Source organism: Aedes aegypti, chromosome 3 (assembly GCF_002204515.2).
Source record: "Aedes aegypti strain LVP_AGWG chromosome 3, AaegL5.0 Primary Assembly, whole genome shotgun sequence".
Taxonomy (NCBI): Eukaryota; Metazoa; Arthropoda; class Insecta; order Diptera; family Culicidae; genus Aedes; species Aedes aegypti.
The window spans coordinates 341,566,435-341,589,566 of NC_035109.1; the positions used below are offsets into that span (position 1 = coordinate 341,566,435).

At 43.6% G+C, this 23,132-nt stretch overlaps 3 protein-coding genes across 3 annotated transcripts; 1 reads left to right on the forward strand and 2 right to left on the reverse strand.

The window, feature by feature from the left end:
- Nucleotides 1-18,787: 18,787 nt before the first annotated feature.
- On the reverse strand, nt 18,788-21,023 carry LOC110677805 (histone H1-like). Its single transcript, XM_021849332.1, has one exon. The coding sequence runs from the start codon at nt 19,614-19,616 to the stop codon at nt 18,936-18,938; it is 681 nt and encodes a 226-aa protein (XP_021705024.1). The 5' UTR covers nt 19,617-21,023; the 3' UTR covers nt 18,788-18,935.
- A 905-nt stretch (nt 21,024-21,928) lies between these two features.
- Nucleotides 21,929-22,443, reverse strand: LOC110677808 (histone H2B). Its single transcript, XM_021849335.1, has one exon. The coding sequence runs from the start codon at nt 22,353-22,355 to the stop codon at nt 21,981-21,983; it is 375 nt and encodes a 124-aa protein (XP_021705027.1). The 5' UTR covers nt 22,356-22,443; the 3' UTR covers nt 21,929-21,980.
- Nucleotides 22,444-22,633: 190 nt separating this feature from the next.
- On the forward strand, nt 22,634-23,008 carry LOC110678218 (histone H2A). Its single transcript, XM_021850838.1, has one exon. It carries the CDS (start codon nt 22,634-22,636, stop codon nt 23,006-23,008), a length of 375 nt encoding a protein of 124 aa, XP_021706530.1.
- The last annotated feature ends 124 nt before the right edge of the window (nt 23,009-23,132 follow it).

A 23,132-nucleotide genomic window follows, 5' to 3' on the forward strand; every position in this document is an offset into this window, starting at 1 on the left:
TGAATGTCAAGTCCAGGCAAGTTCCTCCGAGAGTTGTGGCTTCTGAGGGGTCCGTAGCTAACTCTAGGTGAAGATACTGTTTCATGAAGGCGATGAATTCAGTATTTTCTTCCTTCGACACATCTATGTTGAAATCACCGGTGACGACGATGGGCATGCACGATGTCGTGTACGTGAAGAGATTCCGCACGATGAAGAATTTCTTCTGTTTCGTGGTGGTGCTCGGTGAAATATACAACGAAATCAAGAGCGTTTGGGTACCCATAACCTGAATCTCCACGGCACAAACGTCTCCATACTCGTCTGCCAAACCAAGTTGTTCGTCATGGCTCGCACATAGTTTGTGAATAGCATGAGGAACTTCAATTGAAGACGATTCATTCCGTTTGTAGATTGCTACGCCTGCGGCTCTCGTGCTGGTCCGTTTTGATTGAGAGATGCAAGTAAACCCCTCTATTTCCGCCGAAGTTTCGTCATCCATCCATGTCTCACTCAGGGCAAGGTAATCGCCGGTCATCAGGACATGATCTGTGGCTACATCTCGAGAATGGGCGATCAAACTTTGAACGTTCGCAGACACCAACACAACTCCAGAGCCTCGGTTTGCAACGAATTCCAGCACTTCGTCACTGAGAGTTGTGAGGCGATGATTGGACAAGCGCTCCATTTCCGTTCGAAGTTCCTTCATCTTCGGCGAATCGCTTCCCTTGGCATGGTGGAACTTGAATTCGTTCTTGGGATTAGTCAAGTACAAACCATCCAAGGAAGACACTCTGGAGAGTCCAACATAAACCAGCTGCTGTTCTTGGCCTTTCTCGTACTGGAACACGATTTGTGGAAAGGTCCCTCCCTGCGATTTGTGCACAGTAAGAGCACATGCACTAACCACTGGAAATTGGACCCTCTTACACTTCATGTTTCCGAGAGCAATGTTTGCTGAGCGCCTTGCGATCGGTGTCCAATTTGGCTGCAATACACCTGGTCTGGAGTACACTAGAGGCCTAGATTTGATCCGCAACATCGCTCCGATTGCCTCGTTCTCAAACTTTAACCACAACCGGGTTGTTTGATGCTGCGGATCGTCTTCATTACTCTCCACGTACATGAGCTCTCCAATGGCGCCATTGACAATGCCGTCATCTACTTCGACGTTTGTGGTGATCATATACGGCATTCCAACAGTGAGACGCAGCAGATATGGCAAGCCACCAGCTTCCACAACGCTCATTTTGTGGAGCTTGTTCCTTGCACTTGCAAGCTGCTCGTCACTCCGGTAGCCACTAAATGCATCCTCAGCTAAACAATCCAGTCCATCGGTTCCCCTAAGTACCTCGTTATTGTACTGGTCTACGTCGACGTTGCGGTGGAAGAGACGTATGGCGTTGGGCACATTTTCTTTACACCATTCTGCCGTTCGAAAGCGACTTTCTATCAGCTGCGTTTCCTCATCTGAAATTCAAATAATGAATGTTACAACATTTGTGTGAATGAAATATTTTGATATTACCTGACAACCGAGTACCATTTCCAATCCTTGTCAAAACAGTGGAAAACTGCTCGTCACTTTGCCTCATGACTCTGACAAGGGGGTAAAACTGGAGCGATTGCCAGAGAACTGCACCATGCATGGAATTTGCTGGCGGTTTCCAAGCAAACCTAGCATTTACTGGCGGAAGCTGACGGAAGTCTCCAACAAGGATGATGTCAATGCCACCGAACGCATCGTCAAATTCACCTCGAATGTCTTGCAGCCGTGCATGAATGGAATCCAGCACATTGGCACCGATCATGCTGACCTCATCGACGATTATTGCCCGGACGTGAGCAAATGCATTGCGATACAGCTGAAGGGTCTCAAAACTCAGCTTGGCGTTGTTTCTGCGCGACATGGTCAAGCGGAAAGCAGAATGGACCGTTGTTCCACCAATCGCTACTGCTGCCTTCCCAGTCGAAGCACAAGCAACATATGCATTATTTTGTGCATTATGCGATTGACTGAACCGGTTGTATGTCTCCATCAGAACACGCAAAGTGAAGGTTTTGCCACTACCAGCCGGGCCAGTGAAGAAGATCTGCAACGGTTTGCGATTGCCATCGATACTGTGGATCGTGTGTATGACGTGCAGAATCAAAGCTCGCTGTTCAGGGTTCGTGGCGCGGACCATTTCGCAGTAAGCTTGCTTGCTCATGACATTGGTCCGCTGTTTGACAACAGCAGCTAATGCATGAGTCGGCAAATTCTGGATGTCATCGTCGTTGGGCTCCATGGTGATGGATCGGACACATTCGGCATTTTTCTCTGTAGCAGCATCTTGTTCTTGGTCAGCATTTGCACCATGCAATCGTAGATATTCCTCGACCGTATGCTCTAGGTTGAACTCACAGTCGTATTCTTTCCGCTTCTGCAGCAAATCGCCTTCGTGCTGATCATACAACTGCAGGAATTTGTTGCAATCGAGCACATCTAGCATCTCGCTGCGAAACGGAAGAAACAATAGAACCATCTCGCGTTTGTAGTCTTGAAGCTCGGTCATCGGGTACGCACGCCAACGCAGGATTCTTGCAGTAGTTCGACGATGATATGTATTTGCCGTTTTCTGCACTTTCGTGTAGTAAGCGGCAAAATCAGCCAGGCATACATCATCCAGTTCCTCGCGTACTTCATATTTTTGAATGACATTCGATGTCCATATGTCAATCGAATCGTCGGTGATGCCTTCTTCATCCATCTGTTTAGTACGCTTCCGTGTCTTGGTTCGTTCGTGTGGCCACATAGTAGGGATGAATTCCACTTTTCTGCTGGCTTCTGACATTGGCTGGCGAAGAAGATACCAGGCAGCCTCTTGTGCAGACATCTCTACCGAATTCAGCATCTTGATGCTGACTTTCTTCAGCAGAGACTTGTGGTCTTGATCGGGAAACTCCTCTGCAAGCTTCACAAGATCACGGTGCAGACTGCTTATGCCACGGTTGGTTTTGTTTACGTACTCGACGACGTACGCAGCGCAAGAGAATTCCTCGAGGATGAACTGGAGATCCATATTCGACCGGAGGATGTTGGCGATCCACGGGTTGAATGGATTGGTCCACAACTCCATCATTGACCGTTTCGCCAGAACGGTAGGACGGGTTATTGACGCACGAATAATGTCCAGGTAGTAATCGTATGTGCAACTACATTCCTCGAGGTACTGCTCTAGTGTATCGAAGGCCTTCGTCTCCAGAACAGCATGAATCTCGATTGCTCGCTTTCTCAGCTGTCCACGACGTCCGTCATCACCGGAGAGTGGCAACAAAATCCTGGTTTGATCCATGGGCCAATAAGGGATGTTGAATCGGCAGCTTTTGTCACCACGTTTGTAACACGTGAACGTGTGCTTGTGCACCTGGTTTGCATAGCAATCTGGTAAGTCCTCTGCGGCTACGGAACAGAGGCTATCAATCAAGCGAATCGTGGCAGGCATGTTCTCGGAAACCGCCTCACCTGGATCGCAATCCAGCCAAAGGAGAATATGAGCATGGGGACTGCCACGATGTTGGAACTCGATACGTTTAAAATACTCCACTACACGGTACTTTCCGAAAGGGCTATACCGAGATGACTGCAGTAATTGCATAATTACGTCAACAAGCTTGTTGAAGTAAATGCAGCATGTCACCGGATCCTCGTTCACCAAAGTCGCTCGCTGTAGTGCCGAAAGCTGCTGCATGACATCAGCCGGTTCACCTTGGACGTTTCCACCTGACAACTTCTGCAGTGTTTGCAGAAGAAGGGGCCATTTGGTTTCACTGGCGCTTAAAGTGAGAAACATCGTCGGTTTACCAAGCTGGCGAATCATTGCAAACAGGTCTCGTTTGCGCTGCTGCCAGTATTGCACCGAATTAGGAATCGACTTGAGGAAAGATAAATTCCTTTCGATGCACTGTTCCAGAAACTCTCTGTCGTTCAACATGGCGCGTGTAATGTTGGCCGTTGCCATACACTTGAACGTACACTGAAGTCCCTCTGAAACACGCAGCCGGAGTATTTTCATGGCCACGTACAGGACATGTTTCGGCTTAGCAGCTCGTCGATCACTGCGCCGCAGTTCGCTGGTGGCCATCATGAACGGTGTTACACGTACTTCAGGGTTGAACACTCTTGGGTGGCCCAAATAAATATCTGGAAACGACAGCTCCTCAGCGTGCTCATCATAAATGATCGATAATGGCACCCTGTTCTGCGCCGGGGCTATTTCCAGACATTTATCCTCGTTCCACAGAAGCGTCTGCTGTTGCCCAATCAGCATTTCAAGGTCGTTTTCGCCGTCCATGGTTTCGATGGCGTCATCATCGCGAATTTCGTTACCAATGGCTTGCAGGTTGTCCTCGCTGTATGTAATTCCGTATCGGTTATACAGCGGAGTCGTCCCCAGGTACTGCAGCCAGGCCTTAATGGTGTCCTTCTTAACGAATCCAGACAGATAACTGGATTTGTGGATCAGGTGTTTCTTGATTGAAACGTTAAAGGCCCTGTCGTCATCCAACTGTCGCGGTAGTTCCTTCACCATCTTATCCACATCCACTGGAACATTGATCACCTGTCCGATGATGCCATAATTTCCTGAAACACACTTAAGGTTTGACAACAACTCTAAATAGAATAAGATACTATATTTACCTGCCGCAAAACGCAAGCGGCGAATCTGCATAAAAGGCAGTCGCGGAGAAATCAATCGCTCGGCAATCGGATCCAGTGGTGGAAGAGATGGGTTAGTTGGATAATTAGGATAACGAAATCCGTTAGAGACTGCCAGCGTTGGCACCTTTCCCTGTTTCAGGCTTGTGTGACATGTTAAACATGCCTGCAATCCTTCAGTGAAGGTGACCAACACACTGGCTTCAGCGGTGGTAACTGGCTTCAGATCGTTCTTAAACCACAACCTGTCACATACACCACACGGATGTCCAAAACGATTCTCCAAGAATCTTTTCCGAAACTCCCTTGAAGCTCCTTCCAGGTTCGGTTCGAATGATTCTAAAATAATTAGGTATATGTCACAAATTTAGTGCTTCAGTGGTATATGTATCACATACCTTGGATAGAATCGTTGGATAACGGTATTTCGGGTACTGATGCTGGGGTATTGACATCGTCGCCGCTCGCATTCGACAACATTCCAATGCCACCCAAAACTGGGCTATCGGCATTAGATGCCATCGCAATATCTCCATCACCTCCATGACCTGCATCAGGAACTGAACGCGCTGGAGGAAATACTACAACACAGAATCATTGACAGTATAGCACCCCCTAATAATTAAACCAACCAACTTTCTCTGACAATTGACCATTTTTACATGTTTATATTGTGTGGTAGATACGCAAAAAGGGAGACTTACGGCTTGGGCACCATTCGACTATTATCGGCAATTAAATTTCAAACGCCTAATACACAGTATTAATCTATCAACACACACCAATGAAAATATTCAGATGATTCTTTACCCTGTCAGCTTCCCGCTGACGAGATTTGCGAGACGGAACAAACAATTTTGCCAGAGATGTCATCAATTGAAATGAACACGCCTCAAAATGCAACTGATTTTGAGCTGCCGAACAGATTCGCCTGTAGCGCTTATGGGAAAGTTACCGAAGAGATTGAGGCTGCCGACAATAGTCACACTGACAAGAGATGTTCGCAGGGTTGTAAAAACGTTTCCAGAAATATTTTAACAAGTCTGTCGGTGTGAATCGATAGAGTATTGAGCAACGCATGAATGTAAACACATAATTTGGCTGTTGATGTCCGAGAAAATTACAAAAGAAGCGCGACATCGGCTTAGACCGCCGAGAATACGTAAGTTCCCCTACTCTGCCCTGGGAATTAGAGGAAATTTCCATTTCGAAAAGATCCTCAATCGGCAGAATTATCACTACGGATATATCGGTTCCAACGCAAAATTATATAACATAATATAATAAAATCAAGAAGCATGAACTACATTTTATCAAACTCGTACTCGTTTAAAGAAAATATTACAATAATATTTATATATATACATATATGCCAAGGTCGTATTTTCAGTTAACACAATCAGCAAGACTTCGGAAAAATAATTGCGTTTTTATATTATTGATAGTGACTGACATATCTGTAGAGAAAATGTTAAACTGTAGATAGAAATTGTGCCATAGAAAGCGCACAGTAACTCTAATAGAATTTCACAAGGTAGCTGATAATCTGGGAATTCATCAGTTTCACAAAATTTAATTTGTATGTTGGGAGCCAAAATTAAAGTAAAACTGCAATACTATACTATCAATGTTACGTGTGGAATTGTGTAAAATTAACAATCCCAAATTTTAAACATAGTCTATACTTTTGTAATAGTATGTCATATGTTGTTTCTGACTGAACAGGGACTATACAGTCAATTCTCCCCTACTAGATGTTCCGTATCACGATATCGAGAGAACCATAGTAAAAGTTGGCTTTTATGGCTACCTCGATGGTCCCTTGGACTGAGTTGCACTGATTTTGTGTTATTTCAGTTAATTTGGGTTAGAGTTTATGAATTATCATAATTTCAAATTAAGGTTCCACTCAATAGATGTTTTGTACATCATTAGCTGATAATCGGGGTATTCAATAATTCCACAAAACTCAAATTGTTTGGTGGAAGAAGGTAAAATTACCGCTTAACGCTCTTGATATAATTTCGCAATGCATTTAGCGTTTGGAAACTATTGCAAGAATTAACTTCCCCAAATTTAAAAGATAAACAAAATCACGTACCTCGCGTTGAAGGCCCTTCGCCAGCGTCCCAACCACTGGTTGTAGACGCTTTACCTTTGGCCGCCTTCATTCTCTCCCGATAGCTCCGAGCCCGCTCTGCGTCGGTCCTTGGCTGCTTCGGTTGAGTTCCTGGCTGCTCATTACCGGGACGCTTCCGGTAATTCTTTACATACAGGGTGGCCAAATACTGCGACATTTCTCAGCTTCACTATTTCAAAACTTGTTTTAGTAAAAATCTCCGGGAAACTCCAAAACAGAAAAACTTCAAATTGGAAATTAAAGAGGAATATTATCTTTATCAACACTTTGAAACATGAATGTGATGTCTGTGATAGGGAATTCTCCGTAAAGCCTTAAGGACAGCCACCCACCGACCCCCCTCAGCCTTACGAAATTTGTGACTCAGCCCTTATTTGGCATGCGTTGTACGCAAGGGCATTGGATCGAATCTATTAATAATCTATTTATCCAACTGATCGGGTTTTGCTATTAATTCTATCAGTGAGATAAATATTAAAGTGTACCAGTTATGGCCATAGTCGTTCCATATGTTTGACCATATGTGAAATTTCGAAATATTTCTCATTTTCAATTTCTTTGAATGTTTTATCATCAAGGTATATCTTGAATCTATCTGCTATAACACACTAAACTTTTCAAAATTAGAATAAACGAATTCAAGTAATCACTTATGGCGAAATAGGGAACCACTATGTCCATAACTGGTACACCTACCCTATAAGTGGTTTACCAAATTGCTTATTATTAGAATTAAGGAAAACTGTTCGAAACAACTCTTTAATAGTAATGTTGGCCCTGAAAAGGGCCGTTTTTATTGTCACGTTGCTAGACTTTTCCGTACGTGATAGTAACGAGGATGTTACTACCCCGTCGGAAAACCCTCCTGTCGATACTTACAAACTTAGTTTGCAAGAATTTCCTCCTCCTGCGTTGGCGTGCCTTCTTCTTGATCGTAGAAAGATTTCTACGATCGAAGGTCACGCGTTTCTTCGTGGTGACACCTCCTGGTTTCGTCATCTCGAGCGCTTCAAATGAAAATGATGGCAGACAGATGATGTCTGCATCTTTTATACCCCCAGAATATAGACTTAGGCTCCTCCCCTTCTAGAATTTATCATAGACATTATGAAACAAGATTATTTTTGCTGCTGTGAAGAAGAAGAATTTGCATCTTGTGATATTAGGCAAATTTTTATCTTGGCTTTGGCAATGATGGTGCATCACAACGGAAATTGGAAAACATGCGTTCAAATATTACGTAACGCAAAAGGGGAGGGAGAGGGTCTTTCGTAGTGTTAATATAAAAATTTAAAATCTTCCAATACATGGGGAAAGAAGGGGAACCAAAGCTGGCAAATTTTGCGTTACGTTATATTTGAATCATTTCTTAACAATAGAAAATATATTGCATCTCAACGGCACAGCAGCAGCGTCCTCGGAAACATCCTCAAATTGCCGTATTGTCAATTATTCGTAATAAATCAATTATTGTATGCTGCTATGAGATGAATTAAGAAATTATAGCAAGTATGTGGTAAACACATTAAGGAATATTACACAATCAACTCTTTACAACACAATTGTTGGCTCTGAAAAGTGCCGATTGAATTGTTGAATTTACGTAACACGGAGACATTTTGACGGCACACTGGTTGCAATCCTCCTCGCCCGATGAGATTTGCGGTGCGGATGACGATGTGCGCTTCAACAAGCGGCTTTGGTCGATTTTCTTCAGCCACCTCGTACAAACTTGCCGCCGCTTGGTGATCGAACACACTTTGACGGCGCACTGGTTGCAATCCTCCTCGCCCGATGATATTTGCGGCGCGGATGACGATGTGCGCTTCAACAAGCGGCTTTGGTCGATTTTCTTCAGCCATCTCGAACAAACAGCTTGCCTCTGGTAGCGAGGAGCTGAGCAGGTTTGGAGGAGCTCTTACCAGCTCGAAAGCGAAAACAGAATGAAACCGAATTCAACGAAGAAGGGATGCTTTATACCCTTAGAATAGCAGGTGATGCTCCTCCTTTCAAATTCTTCGTTTTCTTATCTGGGAAATAGGCTATATGAAACTGATGTCTGGGTAAGGGAATTACAAGATTAGCATTATGCTGTTATTGCATCCCGACGGCACTGCAGCAGCGTCTTCGGAAACATCCTTAAATTGCCGTATTGTCAATTATTCGTAATAAATCAATTATTGTATGCTGCTATGAGATGAATTAAGAAATTATAGCAAGCATGTGATAAACACATTAGGGAATATTACACAATTAACTCTTTAAAACACATTTGTTGGCTCCGGAAAGGGCCGATTGAATTGTTGAATTTGCGTAACACGGACACATTTTGGCGGCTTTGGTCGATTTTCTTCAGCCATCTCGAACAAATTAAGGAATATTACACAATCAACTCTTTAAAACACATTTGTTGGCTCTGAAAAGTGCCGATTGAATTGTTGAATTTACGTAACACGGAGACATTTTGACGGCGCACTGGTTGCAATCCTCCTCGCCCGATGAGATTTGCGGCGCGGATGACGATGTGCGCTTCAACAAGCGGCTTCGGTCGATTTTCTTCAGCCATCTCGTACACACAGCTTGCCTCTGGTAGCGAGGAGCTGAGCAGGTTTACAGGAGCTCTTACCAGCTCGAAAGCGAAAACAGAATGAAACCGAATTCAACGAAGAAGGGATGCTTTATACCCTTAGAATAGCAGGTGATGCTCCTCCTTTCAAATTCTTCGTTTTCTTATCTGGGAAATAGGCTATATGAAACTGATGTCTGGGTAAGGGAATTACATGATTAGCATTATGCTGTTATTGCATCCCGACGGCACTGCAGAAGCGTCCTCGGAAACGTCCTCAAATTGCCGTATTGTCAATTATTTGTAATAAATCAATTATTGTATGCTGCTATGAGATGAATTAAGAAATTATAGCAAGCATGTGATAAACACATTAGGGAATATTACACAATTAACTCTTTAAAACACATTTGTTGGCTCCGGAAAGGGCCGATTGAATTGTTGAATTTGCGTAACACGGACACATTTTGGCGGCTTTGGTTGATTTTCTTCAGCCATCTCGAACAAATTAAGGAATATTACACAATCAACTCTTTAAAACACATTTGTTGGCTCTGAAAAGTGCCGATTGAATTGTTGAATTTACGTAACACGGACACATTTTGACGGCGCACTGGTTGCAATCCTCCTCGCCCGATGAGATTTGCGGCGCGGATGACGATGTGCGCTTCAACAAGCGGCTTCGGTCGATTTTCTTCAGCCATCTCGTACACACAGCTTGCCTCTGGTAGCGAGGAGCTGAGCAGGTTTACAGGAGCTCTTACCAGCTCGAAAGCGAAAACAGAATGAAACCGAATTCAACGAAGAAGGGATGCTTTATACCCTTAGAATAGCAGGTGATGCTCCTCCTTTCAAATTCTTCGTTTTCTTATCTGGGAAATAGGCTATATGAAACTGATGTCTGGGTAAGGGAAATACATGATTAGCATTATGCTGTTATTGCATCCCGACGGCACTGCAGAAGCGTCCTCGGAAACATCCTCAAATTGCCGTATTGTCAATTATTCGTAATAAATCAATTATTGTATGCTGCTATGAGATGAATTAAGAAATTATAGCAAGCATGTGATAAACACATTAGGGAATATTACACAATTAACTCTTTAAAACACATTTGTTGGCTCCGGAAAGGGCCGATTGAATTGTTGAATTTGCGTAACACGGACACATTTTGGCGGCTTTGGTCGATTTTCTTCAGCCATCTCGAACAAATTAAAGAATATTACACAATCAACTCTTTAAAACACATTTGTTGGCTCTGAAAAGTGCCGATTGAATTGTTGAATTTGCGTAACACGGACACATTTTGACGGCGCAAAGGTTGCAATCCTCCTCGCCCGGTGAGATTTTCGGTGCTGATGACGATGTGCGCTTCAACAAGCGGCTTTGGTCGATTTTCTTCAGCCATCTCGAACAAATTAAGGAATATTACACAATTAACTCTTTAAAACACATTTGTTGGCTCCGGAAAGGGCCGATTGAATTGTTGAATTTGCGTAACACGGACACATTTTGGCGGCTTTGGTCGATTTTCTTCAGCCATCTCGAACAAATTAAGGAATATTACACAATCAACTCTTTAAAACACATTTGTTGGCTCTGAAAAGTGCCGATTGAATTGTTGAATTTACGTTACACGGACACATTTTGACGGCGCACTGGTTGCAATCCTCCTCGCCCGATGAGATTTGCGGCGCGGATGACGATGTGCGCTTCAACAAGCGGCTTCGGTCGATTTTCTTCAGCCATCTCGTACACACAGCTTGCCTCTGGTAGCGAGGAGCTGAGCAGGTTTACAGGAGCTCTTACCAGCTCGAAAGCGAAAACAGAATGAAACCGAATTCAACGAAGAAGGGATGCTTTATACCCTTAGAATAGCAGGTGATGCTCCTCCTTTCAAATTCTTCGTTTTCTTATCTGGGAAATAGGCTATATGAAACTGATGTCTGGGTAAGGGAATTACATGATTAGCATTATGCTGTTATTGCATCCCGACGGCACTGCAGAAGCGTCCTCGGAAACATCCTCAAATTGCCGTATTGTCAATTATTCGTAATAAATCAATTATTGTATGCTGCTATGAGATGAATTTAGAAATTATAGCAAGTATGTGGTAAACACATCAGGGAAAATTACACAATTAACTCTTTAAAACACATTTGTTGGCTCCGGAAAGGGCCGATTGAATTGTTGAATTTGCGTAACACGGACACATTTTGGCGGCTTTGGTCGATTTTCTTCAGCCATCTCGAACAAATTAAAGAATATTACACAATCAACTCTTTAAAACACATTTGTTGGCTCTGAAAAGTGCCGATTGAATTGTTGAATTTGCGTAACACGGACACATTTTGACGGCGCACTGGTTGCAATCCTCCTCGCCTGGTGAGATTTTCGGTGCTGATGACGATGTGCGCTTCAACAAGCGGCTTTGGTCGATTTTCTTCAGCCATCTCGAACAAATTAAGGAATATTACACAATCAACTCGTTAAAACACATTTGTTGGCTCTGGAACGGGCCGATTGAAATGTTGAATTTGCGTAACACGGACACATTTTGACGGCGCACTGGTAGAAATCCTCCCGATGAGGTTTGCGGTGGCGATGACGATGTGCGCTTCAACAAGCGGTTTCAGTCGTGGCGGCGTGTTGTTGTTCCATTCGCGTTCCATTGAAAACTGAGCTGAGAATGCGAAAGGCACTCGAGACTTGCTCGCCGACCATGTTCACAGTCTGACGGCAAAAAGAAGAATGAGCGAAGAAGCAGGAATCGGTCTGGTTTTATAGTGCGAAGCGGAACGCAAAAGAAGCGTGGAAAACTGCTTGCACGTGATTGGTTGCGTAAGAAAGGGGTCGAGATTTTCCCAATTTTCAATAGTTTATTGTCAATAATCAATAGTTTTCTCCATTCGAGGAAATTGTTGTATACATTTCCGATCGATTGGTGGGAAAATATTGAAAATCTATCGATAAATGACTGAGTTATTAGCGTTCAAAATCTTACATAATTTCGTGACGGTCGCAAAATTTTAGATTTTCAATTGACACCCAGTATATTGCCGTAAGACGTAGTTAACGTCAAAAAATTCCCATTTTTTCAGGGCTAGACATTTTAGTAATATTCAGTAACAAACAAAATAGTCCCCTTAACCTTTACAATGCAGTTTTACTTCACGGAACAAGCCTAAAGTATAATGGAATATATATCGGCATAAATCGAACGAGTTTTGTAACTTGGAAAAAGTAGAAAAGATAATCCCCTAACACCCCGCTAACTTTCAAAAAGAGACTTTTTCCATAAGAAATATTAAAAGGCGAAATCTAGATAACATTTTCAAAAGCTTTTGTCTGCGTTGTGATCTCAATTAAATATACTTATGTTCTGGGTTACCCACATATTTTTGTTAATATTGTTTCATTGTTTTGTAGTTGAATCTTTTTTGCCAATAAAATTCTTTCAAAAATGGTTTGAATCGTTTTCAATATCTAGACTCCACAATACCTAATATTAATAGATATCCCCGATCACATAATGCAGCTCACAATCCTCCGAACAAAGCAAGCATTTCAGATGACTGATATATCGACTTCCGACGTTTTTGTGACTTTTCAAACTTGATGGAGAAGTTCAATCCCTTAAAACCCCACGAGTCCTTAACACCCCATTTTACGGTACTAACTTCTTAAAAAGGTTTCACTTTTCTCAATAATTAGCAATGTAGTACAATGTTTGTTTGATTTTTTGAGCTTGGCTCTAACTTTTCGACTCAAGAGTTTGAAAGAAAAGTTTACTAGCCTAAAATAATCTTGCCGAAAGTTTTTGCACTCAAACATATTGGATACAAAAAAAAAGTAAGAGGTTGTTTCCGAGATACGACCGCCAAGTTGACGTTGGATAACGTTAGCTTCTTCTATTTCCTGATTTAGGACCGTCACGAACTTATGAAAGATTTCTAGGTACTGACAAAAAATCTGATCAATTTTCAAACTATTTGTTGCATGTTAATTCTGATCTATTATGGACATTGAGTGTTATTATTTGGTTGGTCCGGTTAACACTTCAACACCGATAGAACCGGTCGATGGAAGATGAAGCATGAGCGGTATCTTTTGCTCTCCAAATATACCGGTTGAACGTTAGGTCCATTCATGATCCACTAAGATTGGTTGCTTTAGTGGATTCCGAATAGTGAGGTTGAGGCTCTTGTCCATGAAGTCCGCTAACTCTGTGTTCTCCTCTTTGCTCAAATCGATGTTGAAATTACCTGTCACGATGATTGGCATGGTCTCCTTTTGATACTCGGAGAAGTTTCGCACCATAAAGAACTTCTTCTGCTTCATTGTGGTATCCGGAGAAATGGAGAAGCAAACCAGTAGAGCCCGACAATTCATTATAGTGATCTCGGCTTTGCGCTGATCACCATAATCATCTGACAAGCCCAGCTCCACATCATAACAGGTGCAGAGTTTGCGAATCTTGTGCGCCACAGCAATCGTTGTTGCTGGCGGTGAAATAGATCAGGACTTCTTGATTAAGGCCACGGGACGGTGTTTTAATCACCCTCTCCATATGAAAAGTTAATCTCAAGTACCACTCAATATATCGATGCGAAAAATGTATCACTAGCATTATATATATGTAGTGCACAACCCATTAAATTTTCAGTTCTGCGATTCCAGAGGTTTGTTTGAGGATACCAACCTGTACGCGATCCAAGCCAAGCGTGTCACCATTATGCCGAAGTACATCCAGCTGGCTCGTCGTATCCGTGGCGAAGGCGCTTAAATTGCATTGAAGCACAATTTCAAACAACAACCCTTTACAGGGCCACTATTGAATAATTAATATTTAGTTATCAATTGTAATTTCGAATGATAAGTTTTCAACGGAGATAAATGGCAAACAAAGTTTATCTAGGTTCCCGTCGCTCGGGTCGGGCGGCGTTAGCATTTTTGCAGTCTTCTCTGTGTGTGTATTTCGGTTCGATCGACAATTTCTTACCAAATCAAAACGTCAACAAAGCTGTTGCTGATAAGTTTTAGCTCTTTGTTCGCCAAGTTGATACTGATCGCTCTAGCATGCGAAGACGACAACGGCATCATTCAATCATCACTAATTGCGAGGCAAACCGTGATAGATTCTTAATTCAAGTGCCGTTCGCGATTTACTTGACCGCGCACACAATGGGAATTTTATTTCTTGACACTGTGATTCTCCAGAAGCATTATTTAGCCGTGATGAATGATTGCATGCAAATTACTGACCAAAATCTGAATCAATCACATCCAATCACCAGTAATGTCACTCTTCACGGTAGAAAATTCTCACAACTCTTTCAAAATGAAATGGTCGTCCTGAAAAGGACGGTTGGGGCTAGTCACCGTCGATCGAACTGGGTTATCAATCCATTGTTAGACAGAAACACAGCAAAAGATTACCGAAGACGATTAAATCGAAATGCAGTCGGTAATTTTGTGCTTCGTTGTTTTCGTTGGTTTGCTCACTCCTCCGATGGCAATTTTCAAGGTTTCTAGACGAGTTCTCCACGAATTTGATGGTGTAGCTGGATGCCCATGGCCATGATGAGCGACTTCACCCGCAGCATTTAGCTTGGGTTGAGAATAAACAAGAGCAGAAGCAGCGGCAGCGACGAATGTGTAAAATTTATTCCGATAGGAGTCCTTCTCCGGTTGCTGGTCGACGATTGACTGATGTCGCGGGTTGGCTTCGACTGAACACGATAGAATAAAGAGGAGTAAGAAGAAGGCCGAAAGGGGCGTTTCCCTTTGCATGACGAAAGTGGCTAAGATATCGAGCAATGATGTCTGTGCTAGGAATACACAAGAAAAATATGCTTTTATAAGACATGATATTTATCGATTTTTCAATAGTTTATTCATGAAAATCAATAGTTTTAATTCGTCCCCTTGATGCTACAACTAGATAACTCGAAATTTGAAATTTTTGACTTCAATATGTCAAAACATTTTTCTTAATTAGATCTGCAAAATATCCACAGGTCTTAAGCGTGTGATTCAAAATACACAAGTTAAAGATTATTTTTCAATCATAATCTCTGCGATTAACCATCACCTTGTTAAACGGTCATACTTTCAAAGTTGCACATCTCAAAATTTTAATTTTCGAGTTATCTAGTTGTAGCATTAAGGGGACGAATTAATGGAGTCGATTCGTAGAAAAATTCCTAATATTCAATGGTTAGCTATTGATAAACAATAGTTTTCTTTTGTATGAAGGAAAATTTCTGATCCATGGGTGCCAAAATGATGAAAATTGTTCAATGAGAATTTCTTTTCAGAAGCATTCTAAATATGTCGCAATTTTGTTACATATGTTCTCATAAAATATGGCAAGTCTAAGAAGCTGTTGGAAATGCCACTCTATTTTACAATCGTTGTGAAATGTTGTGACGGCACTGCAGCAGCGTCCACGAATACAGTATCAAATTGTCGTGCCTTCAATTATTCCTGACAAATTAAATTTTGTATGAAGCTGTGAGATTGATTGAGAAATATAAGATGTAATAAGGTCGAAAATATTATTCTTTCAACTCTTTTCAACACATTTGATGGCCCTGAAAAGCGCCGATTTGCTTATACGACGAACCAGCTAAATGACGTGACGTGGATGGCGCACAAGAGCAACGGATTGTTGATTACCGGGCATAAGTCGAAATCTGCAAACGATGCTCACATTTAAAATCTTGAGCGATTTCACAAGTCCGACGCTCGGTTAGAAGCAGCTCCTCGGATCAGCAACTCAGAGGGCCTGTGGTATTTCGTTCCTAGCGGGCTTGCTTCTTGACCACCGATGCTGAATTCAAAGTCGAAATCTGCAAGCGCGGATAAATTTGCGGCGGTGATGACGACGGCTTGGACGTTTTTCCGAGCGGCAGTAGTTCACTGCTCGGAGAAGCGCCCAAGCCATCGTCATCGCCGCCGCAAATCAACCTTGCGTCTTCCTCTTCCGACGACACAAATTGAACTGTGACGGCGGGTGCAAAGGCAAAGCGAAAATGACTCGCCCGACCGTGTGCACAGTCCGACCGCAAAAAGAAGACTGAGGGAAGAAGCAGGACCGGTGCGCTTTTATAGTGGGAAGCGTAACCCAAAAATGTGCTTGAACGTGATTGGTTAGATAAGAAAGGGGTCAACATTTTACGATTTTTCAATATTTTGTTGCCAATAATCAATAGTGTCCTCCATTTGAATCGACGCGTAGATAAATTTCCGATCGATTGATGAATAAATATTGAAAATCGATCGACAAATGGCTGAGTTATTAGCGGTCAAAACCTGACCATTTTTCGTTACATGCTCAATTTTTCGTTTTTTGAAATTGTACCCCCATAATATGTTGCCGAAGGACGTTATCCAACGTCAAAAAAAAAAAATCCTAAGTTGTTGAATATCCATACCACAATAAATCCAGATTTCCTTGGGAACAGCATTTTAAGAGTTTCTAATCTCTCATTAGTTAACTAATCGATTACAAATTGAATAGGTAAGGTAGATGCTGCTACATGTGTGGGTTTGTTTTATTTTTTTAATTCACCCTAGATTTAATTACTTTAGAGAAACATCAATTTAATGAAACACTGATTTATTTTGGCATCTGGAGTTTTTGTCGGCCAAATTATCTGAAACTCGGCAGTAAGACGCACTTGAAGAGCATAATGTTGATAAATAGCAGTTAAGGCCTTCCTTAGTGTAGTGGTAAAGTCGGTCCCAACAAGCCATGTGAGCAAAATGGTCACATAAAAAATAAAGTGAGAAGCCGGCCAAGAAAAATGAGAAGAAGAAGAGGCATTCGCAAAACCCCATGTGCGAAATAAATCAAAAGAATGAGCACAAAAAATTTTGATAATGAAGACGCGTTCACTCCAACGGAAATGCTCCACGTGTAGTAACAGCGGCGGAAGTAATTTACCGGTTTCAATTTGAGTGTCAGGAGCTCAGGGCCAAATTTTCGAGCCGCAAATTTTTCTCGGTGCACGCAAGCAAATGGCGGCGGTGCTCACTCTCTTTCTCTCGTACCCAAACTGCGATGGGGATGTGAGGCGTTCGATTCGCCAATCACGCTTAAAATCAGTTACACGCAGTGGGGAAATTATTCCTCTGGAAGTTGGCGATCGAAGTCCCGTTATGTGCAGTTCAGAATCAATCGAAAGGCACGATGATGACTGATTCTGAATCTTGCTTCGGTACCTACGAAATTGTGCGGCAAGCACAAACTGTATTAATTTGCTCTCATCTTTGGAATAGTGGAACAGCATTGGATTACGAAAATCAAACATACTGAGCAAGGTCGACCCATTGGCCCCGAAAGATTGAGATTTTCAGAAGCCAATCCCTGGGCTTAGTATATTTTACTGCCAATTAATTTAATTTGCAACATCCACAAGAGTAATTTGATTATTCCGCAAGGAAAATAGTGGCAGTTCGCTCATACTGGATCAGCTGTCAAGATTACTTTGGTAATTAGCAGCAAACTGTACTTGACCGCTCTACTTGGGATGTCGATACTCAGCCTGCCCAGTAGGTCCGGTACGTACGGACCTGTGAACTAGACTATCGAAATGCATACATTTTGCATTTTGACATACGAACGCTTTATGTTTCGTTTTAGCATCAACTCACATCCAGGCGTCGGTAGGCGCGTGGTGTACGCACAGACCTAACGATCGCAAGGTCCTTGGTTCGATTCCAGGTTGCTGCGAGAAACATTTTTTGTTGCCAATGTTTGGCTTTCATAAGGCAAAGCTATGAATTTCAACCCGATTTATTGTGGCGAATTTTCATAAGTGCATCCAATGTATTTCGATAGTCCATTTGCCTGAGTGTATTGAAAACGCACGGGCCTATCGATCGCAAGGTCCTTGGTTCGATTCCAGGTTGCCGCGAAAACATGTTTTGGTTTCACAAGGCAACGCTACGAATCTCAACCCGATTTAAATAAGGCTCCCCCAAAACTACGCGACGTTTTACGGCGACAGCGACACGATTTCGTTGTCGTGTCGCTGCAAGCACTCTTCTATGGAACCATCTTGACTGACACGACGCGAATCGCTGCGAAATCGCGTCGCTGTGGCTTATCAAACAGTGCATCAGCGAAATCGCGACGTTTTTTTTTTTTTTTTTTTTTTTTTGTCGCTGTCGCCGTAAAAAGTCGCTTAGATCTGGGGGAGCCTTTAAGTCGACAGACGTCTTCAAATCCTTGAATCATTCGAGTGTATCAAAAGCTGTTCCTCTAGTGGAGGTTTGCTTTGGGTACGGATGCACCGCTACAGTGAGTGCCAGCCAGTGCTGCATGATTGGCCAATTTTATTGATTTGCGAAAGGGTTCGGGAAGAATTCGCCATTCAGTGGCAAAGTGCACGTAACTTTTCGGGGGGATTTATTTCCCTCTGTGAGAGGAATGGAATATCATTGACTGTGCAACTCTTTGTTCTAAACTTGGATGGTAGTCCTGAAAAGGACTGATTGGATGTTAGATACTGTTTTACAACAGTACGGTTGCTGTCCCAAATTTACTTCTTGGCAGCGGTCTTCTTCGCGGCAGCTTTCTTGGCTGGGGCAGCCTTCTTCGGTTTTGGGGTCTTGGGCTTCTTGGCGGCGGTCTTGGAAGGTTTGGTGGCCTTCTGCTTCGGAGCAGCAGCCTTCTTCACACCACCGGCCTTTTTGGCAGCCTTGGCACCAGCAGCTTTGGCTTTCTTGGCTGCAGCCGGCTTCTTGGCTTTCTTCTCGCCGGCTGGCTTCTTGGCCTTCTTCTCCCCAGCTGGTTTCTTGGTGGCCTTCTTCTTCTCTCCGGTAGCCTTCTTGGCCTTCTTCTCGCCGGCCTTCTTCGGTTTCTTCTCACTGGCGGCCTTCTTAGCTTCAGCCTTCAGCTTGAACGAACCGGAAGCGCCGGTGCCCTTGGTTTGGACGAACTTGCCCTTCTCGACGCCATTCTTCAAGGCCTTCTTGAGGAATGGGGCAAGCTTGGCGACATCGCATTTGTAGTTGGCGGCGATGTACTTCTTGATGGCCTGCAGGGACGATCCGTTGCGTTCCTTCAAGGTTTTGATGGCAGCAACAACCATGTCGTTGACTGGGGGGTGGGTCGACGGCTTCTTCGGCTTGCCCTGTCCCTTGGGGGCCCTTGGCTTCTTGGTCTTGGCTGGCGAGGCAGCCGGGGCTGCGGCAGCGGCTTCAGTGGCAACTTCAGACATCTCGATAGGTAGCTAGAGTAACACTCACACGATGGCGATAGTAAACGAATGAATGACGGAAATTCTGGCAACAGTGCGGTGTTCGATTTCGTCGTCTGTGTTAGGGATGCAGACATGGTCGTCCACTGGATGACTGTTCGCGAAATATTGTACATATTTTTGGTAACACCTTTTTAAAACGCATTTTTCCGGTAATCGCACTAAGTATTTGCCTGTCTAGTATGTCCGTTTGGTGAGTGCATGAGTCTCGCTAGCAGCCCGTCATCGCCACATCGGGCCGGTTTCGCGAGAAGCACCGCTGAGACATGTCTTTACAGCACCCGTGCGCCATATGGTGTGGCTTTGCTCGATAAAACAATCAATAGTAACTATTGAAACAATACCACCCTGCACGGCGGTGGTGAATTTGGCAACATGAATGGTTGCTCTTTGCGGTGACATGCGGGTATAGCCAGTATGCCGGTGTCTAATGGCCCCTAATGAGCCTCAAACAAAGTCATTCCCAGTGCCGACGAGCGATGTTACGCGTTTGGTTTTAGTAAACTTTGAACAATGTTAATTTGATGTTTTTCATCAAACATACCGAAAACTTGGGCTCGACTATGACGTCAGTCACACGAGTTTGTGCCATTTTGTCCGGAAAACAATGTCACCAAACACTAATCACCTTCCACCTGTGCACTGTTGGTTGGTCGAATGTGTGCAAATTGCTGGCATTTGCCTCAGCCATCGGCGGCAACTGCATTGGAAAAGGACAGTGCACGTGCTACTATGGATCTAGTTTATCTGAGAATGTTTTACTTCAAGAAGCAAGCAAGCAAAGCAAGCACCCTCCCTGCGGTGGAATCTGCAAATGAGCTAGTGCGAAATCTGCCCGAATAGGCATCGGTTTTGCTAGCTGCAGTTGCATCGAATGAACATTCCATACAATCTCTTCTGGCGGCAGTAGTACCGGACATGTCGCGCTGAATTCGCGACAAATTGTTCTCGGAAGTCCCTAACATGCCCCACGGCACGTGTTCCCGGTGTAGAAACTGCACCCTACACTCCCCCGATCGAGATATATTTTTGTGTACAGTGCCCTCAGGGGCTGTTCAACGTGTCTGTCCGTGCTAGTACTGAGCAACACCCGAGCCAGGAAGCCGAATGGCAACCACACAACGTGTCATGTCACCATCATTCGCAAATTTCATAACGCCAACAATGACCATTTGCAACGCGCCCACCACCCATTGTTTCGTTTGACCCGTTACATCTCGAAGACACACCACCCACCCATGAGCTATGTGAATGGGCCCCATCAATGGGAACTGATTGATGGCATTATCGAGCTTATCCGATCGATAACATTTGCATCAACTCGTCCCCTTAATGCTACAACTAGATAACTCGAAAATCAAAATTTTGAGATGTGCAACTTTGAAAGTATGACCGTTTAACAAGGTGATGGTTAATCGCAGAGATTATGATTGAAAAATAATCTTTAACTTGTGTATTTTGAATCACACGCTTAAGACCTGTGGATATTTTGCAGATCTAATTAAGAAAAATGTTTTGACATATTGAAGTCAAAAATTTCAAATTTCGAGTTATCTAGTTGTAGCATCAAGGGGACGAACTGTTGTTCGATAAACGTTATTATGATAGCCTGAACTGCTGGGATGCTCTTACGAGATCGTTTGTAATGGGACGCTAGAAAACATAATGAGCTTCTTTCCAATACGTTGAGAAGAAACTTGTCATCATGCCTGCCTAGCTAGCTAGTCCTATGATGTCAAAATTGTCTAAACTACTAACATGCAGCACAACCGATAGCAAAAATGAAGTTGTTAAGGTGCAACATGGCAATCAGCATAAATATTGAACTTTAAACGTTCTGCTAGTGAATGAAGTGTGGTTAAGGTACAACATGGCTGGCACAACATTTTTTTTTTTGCAATCAGCAGAAATGTTGAACGTACGAAGTGGATCTTCTTGTTTTAAATTCAAACTGATGGAAAAACTTAGATCTAGGGTTTTTTTGTGAACAGATTTTTCCCCATACTGCTTAACAATTAAATTCCTATTATTTATTACGCAGCTGAATGGGGATCCAAATCTCTGCAACTGTAATCGTTATAATTAATCAATACTGAAACTGATAACATCGAATAAATAAAATGAATTGAATAAATTCAAACTGATAAGAGAGGGGGGTGTTGTCACGTATGAAGTCACCGCCGTGGCACTACCTCAGTCGGTTCAATAGTGTGATAAAACAGTCTAGTGTCAGATTTTCAAAATCAACTCTTTTTCGGGATTGAAATAGTGGCCCTGAAAAGGGCCTTTTGGTTTGGTGTGATTGAACGCAGTGTCGGTCGTCATTTACTTGGAGCTGGTGTATTTGGTGACGGCCTTGGTGCCTTCCGAAACGGCGTGCTTGGCCAACTCTCCCGGGAGCAGAAGCCGGACGGCGGTTTGGATTTCGCGGGATGTGATCGTCGAACGCTTGTTGTAGTGGGCCAGGCGGGAGGCTTCGGCGGCAATACGCTCAAAGATGTCGTTGACGAAGCTGTTCATGATGCTCATGGCTTTCGACGAAACGCCAGTGTCGGGGTGAACTTGCTTCAACACCTTGTAGATGTAGATGGCGTAGCTTTCCTTCCTGCGCTGCTTCTTCTTCTTCTTATCGCCCTTGACAATGTTCTTCTGGGCCTTGCCGGATTTCTTCGCGGCCTTTCCGCTGGTTTTCGGTGCCATCGTGCTGCTAACGTTGTTTTAGATTCCAAACGAAAACTGAAACTGATGCCCGACCGAACCAGTCGGTTCTCTTTTATACCCGTAGAATGGTGAGCGCTGTTCCGCCCCTTCGCTTCGTTTGCTACTTCATCCATTTCGTTCGTACCATCCTAGTATGAGTGCAGCGCAGGGCTACGCATGTATAAAAGATACCCTCATCCGGTGAAATCACCATCAGTACCGCTTACGTACGCTTCGTGAACGTTTGTTTCTCAAGTCCACTCAAACTCAACCACAAAATGTCTGGCCGCGGCAAAGGAGGCAAAGTTAAGGGAAAGGCAAAGTCCCGTTCCAACCGCGCTGGATTGCAGTTCCCAGTCGGTCGTATTCACCGTCTGCTCCGGAAGGGCAACTATGCCGAGCGTGTCGGTGCCGGCGCTCCAGTCTACTTGGCTGCCGTTATGGAATATCTGGCCGCTGAAGTGCTCGAATTGGCAGGAAACGCTGCCCGTGACAACAAGAAGACCAGAATCATTCCCCGTCATCTGCAGTTGGCCATCCGCAACGACGAAGAATTGAACAAGCTGCTGTCCGGTGTTACCATCGCCCAAGGTGGTGTTCTGCCCAACATTCAGGCTGTCTTGCTGCCGAAGAAAACCGAGAAGAAGGCATAAGTTACTACACTGCGTGCATCAAACCAAAAACCGTCCTTTTCAGGACGACAATATCCAGTCCACCGCTAGAGAGTTGTTGTTGAAATATTGCAGATTTATCTAATTTAGCCACAGAGAGGATCGA